At 46.2% G+C, this 13,918-nt stretch overlaps 1 protein-coding gene across 1 annotated transcript in view; it reads left to right on the top strand.

The window, feature by feature from the left end:
* The window catches only part of sspo (SCO-spondin), a 96,000-nt gene that overhangs the window by 25,941 nt on the left and 56,141 nt on the right, over positions 1-13,918 (top strand). The window contains exons 16-18 of the mRNA XM_064331277.1: positions 10,546-10,764; positions 11,020-11,185; positions 11,726-11,972. Of these exons, the coding sequence (XP_064187347.1) occupies positions 10,546-10,764; positions 11,020-11,185; positions 11,726-11,972 (632 nt within the window). The remainder of the gene's footprint in view (positions 1-10,545; positions 10,765-11,019; positions 11,186-11,725; positions 11,973-13,918) is intronic.

Below are 13,918 nucleotides of genomic sequence, written 5' to 3'. Positions count from 1 at the left end.
GCCACATACTTATATTGGCGGAGTGACGGAGGATCACGGCCTTGTATATTCACCTCCATGACTTCACGATCTATTCGCCCACAATCATGTTTACTTTTAGCAAAAACACCTCTATGTTTTGCTAACACTTCCTCCAAACCTGCATCGTTGACTCTCAACAATGTATGTAAGTCATATTCCTCCGACTTCTTAATGGCATGCACTGCATGAACATCGGAAATCTCCACAAACTCATCTTTAGACTCAGTATTGCACCAAATGCAGTTGTTTCCATAATCTATAATGTAACCGCGCCTTTTCATGATGTCTGAACCTAAAATGTTGCGACCATCTCCTGTTGCACTAAGCCAAGCTTTGTCTTTAAACCTGTCTTTGCCAATTTCAAAGGTAAGGTTATCTGATTGGGAAGCCAGAGACATAGTACCATCAAAGCCTTCTATTGTGATAGTCCTATTACTGTGACTAGGGGTTGCATTAGAATGAATTATGGACAAAGAAGCACCACTATCCACTAACCAATTATCGCATCGGCCTCCAACAGCGATCTGTGTAATTGGTCTACCCCATCTATCACGTGACAAAGGTGCCACGTGCAGCACGGAGGCCTGACACCCCTATGCTGAGTGTGAAGTGGTATTGCTTTTCATCTTAGAAATAGCTGCCTGCAAATCAACATTCTCTACACTCAGTTTTGTTATTGCTGACTGTATACTACTGAGTGATTGGCTCAAACTTGAGTGGTCAGGACCCTTACTGTGAAAAGATTTGCATTCCTTAGCTATGTGTCCTTCCTTTCCACATGCATAACAAACAAACTTTCCATCCAAATTATAGGGTAATGGCCTCTCTCCTCTTTGCTGCTTAATGTCATCTGGCATATCCTTCATTTCTCCATGACACAGACTTATGTGAACTATTATTATGAGGCCTTCCTCCAACTGCAGCTACTGGATATCTCTTCTTATTCGCCAACCTGTTGTTTTTGTAAAGTTGAGTCATTTTTGTAACTATTTCTGTGTATGGGGTATGGGAGTCTATGTGAAGTGTTAAGGCATCTCAGGTGTATGTGTCACTCTGTGCAATCAATGTAGACTTGAAAATAGGGTCTTGTTGGGTTAAATGTGGCATACCACTATAGTCAGAGAAAGCTTCCCATAATCTAGAAGCATATGCTGCTGGGTGTTCTCCCTGTTGAATTTCTACTTCCCTAATTCTTTCCCAATCTATCTCTCGAGTTCCCAGGACCTCTAGTAGTGCCTTCTTCCTGCTAGCTTTGTCTGCATTTTTGTTCTGTATATCAGTAGAAAGCGCTCTAGCTAAGGCGTGTGGAAGGCATGCAATTAGTGTGACACAAGCATCAGCATCAGTAAGTCTGTGTAGATCTACCGCACGTTCTAGTGATGCAATGAATTTGAGCGGGTCTCTCTTAGAAGGCTCAAAGTAACCAATGTTCTTGATTAGGGATTCAATGTCACCAGGTGAGAGAGGCCTAAGTGTAGTAGTTGTACTTGTGCGTTCCCTCTGCCCCCCCTCCCCAGGCTGGATAGTAGTGGTTGAATGTACAGGGGCCATAGGAAACTTAACTGTGTAATCCGAATAGCTATCCCAATTATCCCATGCAGGTTTCCCCCCAAAAATGTTGGTCTAATCTCTTTTTAGTCATTTTGTAAGATGCCAGAATCGCTTGCAATGCTGTAGCAATCTTCCCTTTCTTATTTTTAGGTAATTTCGAATAGTTTTCAAACTGAGACGATGCCCACTCGTATGGCGCATCTTGGTTTTCTATCCCTTCAAGCACACTGCTTTTGCCATGTTTAGCAATGTACCTAACCACAAGGTCTTCCATCCTCTAATTTATGGTTAGCTATCACACAATACACGAACAATATTGCTAAACCAGCGTTACCGACTCAAAAAAATTCGCAATCTAGTCACGTGAATTAGTAAGTGATATTAGAATAGTTTTTACTACTCAGAGTACACCCAATTTTAGAATCTATGTCCCAGTACTTCGGAACCAATAAATTCTACAGACCAGTTACTTTAGGTCTATGTTCTAATCGTTGCGTTATTTAGTTGCTTTAAGATAAACAACAGCTACACTGTTCCTGTACTTCGGACACAGGTCGAGGATTCCAGTTACTTTAGGAATACTATTTTAGCATGAAGATCTCGGTGCTTCGGGCACAATTGATTCTAAATACCAGTTACTTTAGGCCTACTTGTATCTACAAGTTACAACAGTGCCACACTCCGTCGTGCACGGTCCAGTTACTCTTAATTCCGGTGCTTCGGAATTAAAACTCTTACTGCCAGTATGATGGTGAAAACAAACAAACTGTCCCAGTCCTTAAAACTCCTTTCTAGGTTTTTTTTAAATGAGGGGGTTCCCTAAAATACAAACCAGCAGCATAAAAGAAGAAACCGCATTTCTTACCTTAGTGTCCCCGGTTTTTTTTTGGAATTCCTCGCTGGGTGGCTCGCCAGTTGTAAGGAAAAAAGGACGTCTCTCGAACGTGATGAAAAAGTACGAAGTTTATTTCCATACCAACATACAAAGCGCATAGATGACCCTTGATTCAGCAGAGTCAACTGAACCAAAACCTCAGAGCATGTCCATTGTATTGAACTTATGCAGATAAAGTTTATATTACATACTAAGACAGGAAGTAGTCGGCGGGTTGTAAACCATCAATTAGGCCAAATGTATTGGCTGTCTGTTCCGATTGAATGTCAGCACTGCTGTTGACTATGAATGTTCCACCACTCCGGGTCGCAACTGCAATGTCAACCTGTATTGTGATATGATAAGAATCAAGGACATGTGTGCCGATCGAGCATCTGGGCATGTAGGCACATTTCTGCAAGATACAAGGAGTCATACCTTGATGCTTGGAATAGCAAAGCACCAGTGACTTAAGGTATCGAGCTTGCACTGGTAGCCAGTGGAGGGAGATGAGGAGGGGAGTGACGTGGGAGTCACGAGGGAGGTTGTAAACCAGACGTGCTGCTGCATTCTGGATGAGCTGAAGGGGTCTGGTGGCTGATGCTGGGAGGCCAGCCAGGAGGGAGTTGCAGTAGTCCAGACGTGACAGTATCATGGCCTGGACCAGGAGCTGTGTGGAATACCGGCAGTGACAAAGCGCACAAATGACACCTTGGATTCAGCAGAGTCAGACTGAACCAAGAACCTTTCCAGAGGCTGCTTCTTATTTGTTTTCGAAGCTTTGATCAGGAGTGTTGAATACACATACCAAGATGGATGTAGTCAGTTCTTGTAACACCTATCAATTAGGCCGTAGTGTATTGGCTGTCCTGTTGCGATTGAATTAGCACGTCTGTTGACTTGAATGGTTCCCAATCTCTCACTCCCGGTCGCTATTCTACCATTGTACCAACTGTATTGTGATAATGATAAGATCAAGGGAATGTGTGGCCAGCAGACATATTGGCATCAGAGACAGATTTCTTACAATTGACTACAAGGGAGTTTTCATACCTTTAAGCTGGAATATTAAAACTATTTGACATTAAGTGTAGTCGGATGTTCCTTGCTTCTGACATTGACCGAAATTCTGTGCCTCTGCAGACTCCCCGTCCACACCTGTACGTCGCGGGGGGCCTTTGGGGGCGCTCCGAAGCCCACAGGGCTCCGCCACATGCTTGGCATGGGGCGGGGCGCACTACCGCACCTTCGACCGAAAGCACTTCCACTTTCAGGGCAGCTGCACCTACATCATGGCGTCGTCCACAGATGGGACCTGGGCCGTGTATCTCAGCACCGTCTGTGACAAAGAGGCACACTGCACCAAGGTATTAGCTCCCCTTCTTCACTAAACGTTGTAGCAACTCCAGTCCACAGCCATCCTGGGACTTTCGGGGGAATTTAGGGGCCCTTCCAAAAACATTGGAACCTTCTGATTCTTCTGCTTTCAAAGGAAGCTGAGAAGGTGGGGCCCTGGGCGAGAAGGCGGGACCGTAGTCACAGTGTATTATCTGCCTAGTGGGAGAGACAGCTCTGGCTACATGCAGTCATAAAGTATCTGCTGATTGCCTTTGTCAGTGAAATGCTGTTGTGTGCTGATGGCAGTTACATGCATGTTCTGGGGTATAAAAGCATTCTGCTAATTCAGGTTGGCTGACCCAATAAAGATCTTACAAAATGCTAATTTTGTATTTAAAGGCTTTCTTCTAAACACCCTCTAAAGAAAGAAAGAAAGTTTATGTGTAACAAAGAAGACCTATAAAGTATCTAAAATTTTCTCTTTGTTCAGCAACTGATAATCTAGGTTATATGCTGTAGCCTGATGTTACAATTCAATCAAATAGTTTTGGGGACCAGAGAAACCATCCCACTTACAACTGTTTTTGAAAAAGTTCCAGAGCTCTGAGGTAGACAATGGAATGCGTTCATGTACTGCCTCATATTCCTGATTTGTAGCTGCAGTGTCCTCAGCAGCTAGTGCAGCTGAATTGGCCTCCTCTGAACTGTCTGAATAACTTTCCAAGTCAGAGGACTCTGGTAAATGAATACCCAAAGCAGCAACATGACACTGAGTTTGTCTGAGCTTATCATCAGTACTGGCCTTTATGACTGATCTATGCACAGCCTGTGTACTTTTGACCATAGTAATTCATATGCATTTGCACACTTTTATAACCGTTTATTTAATATGACATTTACAGTGTTTGAGTCAAGCAAGCTTGTACCCAATAGTGCTGTTGCTGCAGTTCAGTACTGTTATATGCTGCCAAATGGCACTCCACATGTCCCCAGTTCCTTCTACAAACACACCTCCTGCCCTGTACCACCCTGTAAAGCTAAATTTTAATGTTTAGCAGGGCAGCGTTTACATATTAAATTCACAGGAGAATTCTCATGCCTGCATCTTGATTTTGCTCCCCAATCTATACTAATTTGCCACACTGACAAATCTGAATTGTTACAGAACCATGAAGTCAAATTATTATCAACAGTAAGATAATGCAGAAAGTTTCCTAGGTTTATTTACCAAAAGAGAGTTTGGGATGGAGGTACAGTCCATCTTCTTTCTTTGCAGCAGCAGTAGGCCTATCTTTTGCAGTGCAAAAAATACCGAAATACATCCTGGCTTGGTGTGGCTGTCGAAAACCTCTTGGATTCTTTGTTGATATCGAAATTAAATGTTATGGACTGTCTTTATGTAAAAGAAATTATTCTCCAATCATCCACCTTTTATCATCCTTTGCTGGCTCGTCAATGAATGTAGGAATTTGGCCCTTTGGAAAGTGAAACCAGTTTTAAAGTTTTTAGCCAATAACAATTTATTAACAAACCAAAAATTGTCTTCTTTGCAGTATGAGACATACTGGGTAAAAGCAAGGCAATAATGACAATACAGTGGTGTTCAAGTATCAGCTTTATACCCTTTTCCCAGAACAAAATGTTGGTGGCATGCAGCCAAATAGTCATTGTTACCTCTATATGCATGTCTGCTCCCCTTTGATCAACTTTCAAACCACACCCACCAAATGAAAATTCATGCATATTGAGGCTGAATACATTAACCAAATGGTTATTGTCACCTAAGGGTGTGTGTCTGTCCTAGTTCACGTCAACATCCAGGCAGATTAGATCATCCAAATTTCTTACACTGTTTTCTTTTGCAGGCCTGAGAATGATGTTAGCAATGGACCTGGTGTCTATCCGTCAGGGGAACATGACACTCAATGGCCGAATGGTTCCCCAAGGCCAGGCTCTCTTCCAGAATGGTGCGACCAATCAGAATTTATGTCAGCCAGGAGACTCTGTCCAGTGTTCCATAATGTATTTTCCAGTCTGCAGTCTGTGATTCTAGAAAGGAAGATGATTTTTTTTTTCTCTTCATTAAATACTATGTCTCTCCACACAGGTGTCAGCGTGCACTGGCTTGGAGACTTTGTGTTTGTGGAGAGCGGGTTAGGGGTTAGGGTGAAGTTTGACATGGGCAATAGTGTCTACCTGACCGTCACTGCAGAGCACCTCACTGCCACAAGGGGCCTGTGTGGAGTCTACAACAACAATGCTGATGGTGAGAAGAATCAGTGGCCTTTAGCTTAATGTATCTCACTCCAGAACACTCTACCCCTCATCTCATCAACTTATTACCATTAGGTAAACTAGTAACATTAAACAGGCTAATATCAACTAACTATAGTTGACTAAGAGCTTTACATTAAAGGGTTAACGTTGCATTATTTAATAGCACAGGTACATTTTTCGTAGTATTCTTTGCCTATGAATAGAGAACTGAAAACACTTGTGACTACAGGCCCCAGGTCTGTGTGTTCGCCCTAACCTACTGTTTTTCCTAAACCCCGTCTTTCCGCATGTGCACAGATGACTTCACCACAGTAGGCGGAACTGTTTCCCAGTATGCTGCCAGTTTCGGGAACTCGTGGCGGGTCCCTGACCAGCAGACAGAGGTACGACGACCGTTGTTGACTCAGTGAGGTCCGGCCCCTTTCCCTTCTCCTCCTACAGCTCGAAGCCTATCGTATCTCTGCGGTGTGAGTGTCAGCGGTGTTGTCCAATGGGCTCTGCCATCCATGTGTCCCCCAGGGGTGCAGCGATGCGGCGGAGCTGGGACACAGCTGTGACGTCGTTGCCGATCCGACGCTGCGTAAGGAGGCGGAGTTGGTGTGCCACAAGCTGCTGGACAGACCCTTCTCACAGTGTCACCACAGGGTGAGAGCAAAGACTCTGACACTGACCGAGAGAAAGTAACTACGAAATGACACTGACTACCATACTGAGCATCTCGCTCACACATGAACACTTAGCCCATTACTGTCCTTCATTGCATAACCAGTCATCTACAAAACTAGTGTCATGGTGAGTCAAGATGCTGTTCTTCAAAACCTCCTTTAATGGTTCAGTCTTTTGTCAAGCTGGTTTACACAACAAGTTGGAGTCTTCTTTCATTTACCAGATGTTCCTGTCTAGAGTGACTTTTTTAACACAATCAAGTTATACTGCGGCCTGCGATGTACAAGCCCACATTCCTGACAGTTACACTACATTGCTGCCCTTTAAAAAGTTTTCTTAAAAAGCACTGATTTATAATAGCACTTGGATTTTTGATTTGTAATATCATCATATAGTATGTGCTGTTTGGCCTGGGCTTGTTATTTGATGGTCTGTCTGTCTGTCTCTGTCTGTCCCGCTAAGGTGGATCCAGCAGCGTACACCGACACCTGCCTGTACCTGTACTGCAGCATGGCCGTTAGAGAACGGGAGGGGGCCACGTGTGACACGCTGGCCAGCTACGCGCGCGAATGCGCTCAACAGCACATTATACTCAACTGGAGGAGCCCGAAGCTCTGTGGTGCGACACCTCTATTCTCCACCCCCTCACAGACCCCAACACAGACCCCAACTGGTTATGGTTATTCACTTTGTTGTACGTCGCTCTGGATAAGAGCGTCTGCCAAATGCCTGTAATGTAATGTAACATTTATCATTGATTTTCAGCGATGTTGGCAGCAAAGAATCATCTGTCCTCTCGGACCAGTGGTTCCCAACCCTGGTCCTGGAGACCCACAGGGGCTGATTAGTTTTCTTGTTATTCACCACTTAGTTGATCAATTAAAGCAGTTGATGGCAGAGTTAACTCTCCTGACTTGGTTTATTGGGTCTGAATTGGTCACTGATTGCAAGGTGTAAACAAAACCCAGCAGAGGACCAGGGTCGGGGACCAATGACTGAGAAAATTCTTCATTCACCTCAAAAAAACACAACTAACCCCAAAATCAAAATTAATTCTGGGATTACAAAAATGATCTCTCTCTCTCTGTCTCTCTCTCTCTCTCTCTCTCTCTCTGTCTCTCTCTCTCTCTCTCAGAGCGGTTATGTCCGCGGGGACAGGTGTTTTCCGACTGCGTGTCGTCTTGCCCCCCGAGCTGCTCATCCCCTCTGCCCCCTGCCCCCGGGCAGTGCCGCGAGGAGTGCGTGGGGGGGTGCGAGTGCCCCCCCGGCCTGTACCTGCACCGCGGGACATGTCTGGCCCGTGAGGACTGTCCCTGCTTCCACCGCCGGCGCACCTACCAGCCCGGGGACACCATCCCTCAGAGATGCAACACCTGGTGAGCGCAGCATTTAGCCAGCGCGTCTGTGAGCGCAGCATTTAGCCAGCGCGTCTGTGAGCGCAGCATTTAGCCAGCGCGTCTGTGAGCGCAGCATTTAGCCAGCGCGTCTGTGAGCGCAGCATTCAGCCAGCGCGTCTGTGAGCGCAGCATTTAGCCAGCGCGTCTGTGAGCGCAGCATTCAGCCAGCGCATCTGTGAGCGCAGCATTTAGCCAGCGCGTCTGTGAGCGCAACATTTAGCCAGCGCGTCTGTGAGCGCAGCATTTAGCCAGCGCGTCTGTGAGCGCAGCATTTAGCCAGCGCGTCTGTGAGCGCAGCATTTAGCCAGCGCGTCTGTGAGCGCAGCATTTAGCCAGCGCGTCTGTGAGCGCAGCATTTAGCCAGCGCGTCTGTGAGCGCAGCATTCAGCCACCGCGTCTGTGAGCGGCACGCAGGATCACTGCCCCTAAGGCTGGGGTTCAATCGACAGTTGCCCTTAAGTTTGACCAAAAATGAAAAGTTTTTTTGAATGTTTTTTTTCTTCACATTTTAGAAATGCTTTGGCAAGTTCAGCTATCACTAAAACTAACTCACCAAACTGAGTAAAGAAAAAAAAAAACACTCATTTAGTTTTAGTCACTGTTAAGGACTAATGTCGATTTAATACAAGCCATAGTCTGTGTAGTCATGTGACGCATTTGCTGCTACTCAGGATACAGAACTTTCTTATTGGACAATCAGGAAGGTGTTTGCTCTTTCAGCAGTAGTAACTCTTGCCAATGTTTCTCATTCTCTGCGTGAAGTCTGTGTATAAATGTATTTTTATTTCTCTCTCACTCCTGCCTTTCTGTCTGTCTGGCGCAGTGTGTGTAAAGCAGGACAGTGGGAGTGTTCAAAGGAGAGGTGTGCTGCTCAGTGCAGCTTGCTGGGCGGAATGCAAGTTACCACCTTTGATAGCAAGAGGTACACCCTGCAGGGCGGAGACTGCGGCTTCAGGGTGGTAGAGGTGAGGCCCAAATGTGTATGTAAACATAATATAGAGATTTGTACATGGTGTACTTATCTGCATGTATGTTGCTCATGGTTGGTCATCTCTTTAGCCAATCTGTTCTGTCTTGGCATCCAAGTTTCTGTGAAGGATTACAGAAAAGAATCAGAAGCCGAACAAGATCCTAACTGCAGGTGTTTCCGTAATTAATCTATGGTTTAGCACATCAGCTTAGACAACTCCAGCAAGGCTCCTGTATGCTGTGTTTTATTAGCAACTGGACATGGCCTTGTGAACAGAGATATTTTGCCAATCAAGTTGCATAAGATTAGACAGGCTGAAGACCTGAAACCCTTGTCCCTTCATAACCTGGAACAGACTACTCTTTCCTTTGTGTCCTTTAAAGAGAAAAGGTGCAGTTCTGAGGTGACTCTGTGTGCGTGTGTGTCTGTATGTGTGTGTGTCTGCAGGACTTTGTGGACAGTAAACTGCTGGTGACCGTACAGTGTGGTGCGTGCGCAGCAGGGGGGCGGCACGGATGCCTGAGGGAGATGTCTGTCACCGCGTTGCGAACCACAGTGACCGTCAGTGACACAGGTGAGTAGGGGGATCCTCTGGACAACACACAGTACCTCAGAGAATGGCTTCAGGGCGTGGACTGCATCTGTTCTCATACACGGGAATCCAGGTGGAGTGACAGTGAACGGCCAAAGGGAGCCGTTGCCCGTGGTGACGGGAGACCTGGTCGTGCGGCAGGCCTCCTCCTCCTTCCTGGTGATCCAGGCGTTTGGCGCCCAGCTGATGTGGCACCTCGATGGATCCTTTGCCCTCGTCACCCTCCAGCCTGGCTTTGCCCACAAGGTAACCAGACCCCGGCTTCTTTACCGGTCCTGCTGCTTCCACATCAGCGCAGTAGCACTGGCCACGATTCATTCAGCACTGCGCTTAGCTTTGACTCACTAGTGCTGGGGACCAAAACCCGGTACCACTATGGCACCGGTATCCGTACAGCTGGTACCTACTGGACCGATCGCAAGACAGGTTTCAGTGCCACAGGCCTTAACTAGCTAACATTACTCTCCTTCTGTCGACTCACTTAGCAAGCTAGCTAATGTTAAACTCGGCCAAAATGGAAATAGCGAGAAGATATAAATTAAAAAATAAGTATAAATGATAATTTGAACAATTAAATAAAGCAATTATTTTAAGTCAAAGTAAAGAACAAACGTTGATTAAGTTCAAGCCTTTGCGTTTCGAATATTCTGTAAATAGACTAAATGCATTGTGGTCCAATGTACTGCCACAAGTAAGTATGACACCTGCATCTACCCTTTCAGGGATATTAGTTATAGAGGCAGTGAGTTGTGAGTAATTTTCTAGTATAGTGTAGCATTCCTGCTAGCCATTGCACATAAATTCACTCACTGCGGACCGTCTGAAAAGAGTGCTGTTCTAAAGTGTGCTGCGGCGGCAGGTTCGAGGCCTGTGCGGCACGCTGACCTGGAGCCAGCACGATGACTTCACCACCCCCGAGGGGGACGTGGAGAGCAGCGTCTCCTCCTTCGCCAGCAAGTTCACCACCGCTGACTGTCTGCCCCCCCGGGGGGCCCCCCCGGACCCCTGCGGCACCTACACGCAGAGGAGGCAGTACGCCGAGACCATATGCAGCGTCATCCACAGCTCTGTGTTTCAGGTGCGTGTCTGTGTACATGTCCCCTAAATTCTAACGTCAAAACATTATGCATTATTAAAGAGGAAAGAGGCTGTTTGGAAAGCCACAGTTCACTTCCAGCTGTGTTATTCTTGTAGGCTGAAATCCATGTTTAACTTAATGGCAAGATGCCACTAGATGGTCGCTCACTCTTAGAATTACAGTGGTGTGTGGGATACTGAGTTTGTACGCAAGTGTGCGGGGCGCTCACGGCGGGTTTCTCTGTTGCGCCCGCAGCCGTGCCACGACGTGGTGGAGAGAGAGCCCTACTGGCGGCTGTGCCTGACGGAGGTGTGCGGGTGTACCCCTCAGAGGCAGTGCCAGTGCACTGTCCTCACGGCCTACGCGCGGCATTGCGCCGAGGAGGGGGTGCCCGTGGGCTGGAGGAACCACACATTCTGTCGTAAGTCTCTGCGCCTCCCACGGCCTCTTCAGTGTGACGCTCAAGCTCTGAATCATGTTCCCATGTGTTCATTCATTGATTCATTCGGTTCCTGTTGTTCCTGTCTGGAGGAATCGCACCGCCTGTGTGTGTTTGCCTGGTGTGTTTTCCGCCATTCACCCCCTGTGATGTATACAGATATCTGTTTGCCCTCTCGCCGTCCATTCTGATAATCTTCTGCATCGCTAGTGTCTGTTAGTTCTGTCAGTGTTCTAAGTGTCAGTGACTTTCTGTGTGCTGTTAGGGTTCTATGTTGTCAGAGTCTCTCATAGTTCTGTCGGTGTTATATGTCCGTAGCTTTTTCTGTCTGTCTATGTTATAAATAGTCAGTGGCTTTCGTCTTTCTGTTAGCATTGTGTTGTCAGTGTCTCAAAGTTCTGAGTGTTATAAATGTCAGTGGCTTTCAGTTGTCTGTTAGCGGTCTACATTATCAGCATCCTCCAGAGTTCTGCGAGTGTTATACATGTCAGTGTCTCTGACACCTTGGCCTTTCCCTCTCAGCGGTGCAGTGCTCGGGGGGACAGGTGTACCAGGAGTGTGGGCGCGCGTGCGGCGGCTCCTGCGCCGACCTGCAGCTGGACTGGAGCTGCGAGCGGCAGGGCCGCGGCTGCGTGCCGGGCTGCCGGTGCCCCACGGGGCTGGCGCGGGACGACGCGGGGCAGTGCGTGCCCGTGGGAATGTGCCCCTGCCTGCTTGGGGACGTCATGCACCAGCCAGGCGACACCATCCAGAACAACTGCAACACCTGGTAGGTAAACAGATCAATGGCGCTAAGCGCTAACACTCCCAGCGAAGACCTTGCCAGTGATTTATCACGCGGCTTGCTCTATTGATCCCACTACACTTCATTGAGCGGATTCTATAAATTCAGGTGAAAGTTGTCAGATGCGTTTAATTTCCTGGAACATAGTTTATTCCTGTTTTCTCCTTGCGTGTTTGGCATTGAGCGGGGCTCGTGGGCCAGAAAAGCGTGGGAGCTGCCTGTGGAGCAGTCGCTGGCAGCCGCAGTATTTATGACCTTTCAGCGATAAGCTCCAAATCTCTTTATTGGCTTCATGACCCCCGCGGCAACTCTGATCTGAGTTAGACGAACTGAGCGCTGAACCGCGATAAGGAGCCGCGGTGACTGTGCGAGGGCTTTGACTTTATGGTTATGTGGACAAAGCCTTCCCGCTCTGGCCCAAGTAGGTCAGACTCGGAGCCGACGTCTCCTGTTTTGAAAACAACCTTCATTTTCAGAAGGGAGCCTAAGATGCTTAATTTGCGTATGAGTATTTTTACGCGGGGTTGATTTGAATTTCATTCATTAATTGTAATTTGTCTGTTTTTGAAGCCGTGGATGCTGTTTTCGTACTGACGGTGTGTCTCTTAGTGAACCGCTGTGGCTTGAGGGGTCTAATGAAATCACCCTATGGGCCTGCTTCATGTCTCCTCAGGATAGGTTGATTTCATTGCATCTCTCTTCCGCATGTCAGCACAAAAGGGACTGGAGTTTGGAAAAATCGCTGTTTTGGATTTCTGCATTCATGGGTGTGCATGTGTTTGTGTGTGTGTGTGTGTGTGTGCGCATATTTGTGTATATATGTTTGTATGAGTATTTGAGTGTTTGTGTGGGTATCTCTATGGGTATGCAGTGTGTGAAATCCCTGGTCAACATCTGACCAATTATTTCCCTCAAAACTGGCTTGAAAGTTTCTGGGATTCTGGCCTTAGCTGTGGTTTAAATGTCTTTCTGTTTCAATACAATTCTGTACATTTTGCACCCAATCTGTTCCCCAGTTGCACACAGATTTGGACTTACTGATTAATGGTATGAAACCTAATCTGTAAATGAACTATGTGTTCAATTTACAGATTCCTAAGAATGTTCCTGACTCAGATCAGATTAGTGTTTGGTCACATGGAGTTTGGATTTATCGATTACAGTTGCGATATCAAGCAAGCAGCAATCTACGTTTCATGCTGTGACTTGCATAATTAATACAGTGGCTCAGCATGATTCATTTCTTCCTGCTTTGTCAGTTTTTGGCAGTTTTAGGGAGGCGTGTTAAGTTATTTATAATATTATATTTGAGTAGGTCATCATCCTGACGTAATTGTATAAGGCAGAATCTTCGGAAACCCTTAATGGTTATTCTGTGAGAGCAAGACTGCAGGAGTTCCTTGGTGTTACAACATGACCCACTAATGATTGCATCAAGATCACAAATTTATTGGCTCAGAATCTCGACTACGTTGTTATATAAAGATAACTATTTTTCCATTGATATTTTACCACGTACTGCACACCTGCCTAGCTACCTTTTATCTCAGTTAACAGGCTATGTAGTATTATTGGACCATGTAATATCAGGCCATTGGGCCATTTCATGTAATTCCCCATGATGCATAGCGCGTGCTGTTCTAGCCAACTACGTGTTTCTGTCAGGTGTCATCATCTCCATGTTGAATCGTCAACCTGAGAATAAAAGGATGGTTGTATCCTATCACTGTTAAATAAAAATGTTATGGAATGTATGACAGTCAGTTGATATCAGTCACTGTCTGTGCTTCTAAACAAAAAACTTACTTTCATGTTTAGTGTGTTTTTCAGATATATATGCACATATACAGTATATGTGCTCGCACGCGCATTACATTACATTACATTACAGGCATTTAGCAGACGCTCTTATCCAGAGCGACTTACACAAC

Source organism: Anguilla rostrata, chromosome 4 (assembly GCF_018555375.3).
Source record: "Anguilla rostrata isolate EN2019 chromosome 4, ASM1855537v3, whole genome shotgun sequence".
Taxonomy (NCBI): domain Eukaryota; kingdom Metazoa; phylum Chordata; class Actinopteri; order Anguilliformes; family Anguillidae; genus Anguilla; species Anguilla rostrata.
Note: the sequence above shows the minus strand (reverse complement) of the source record. Positions and strands in the feature narration are given on the sequence as shown.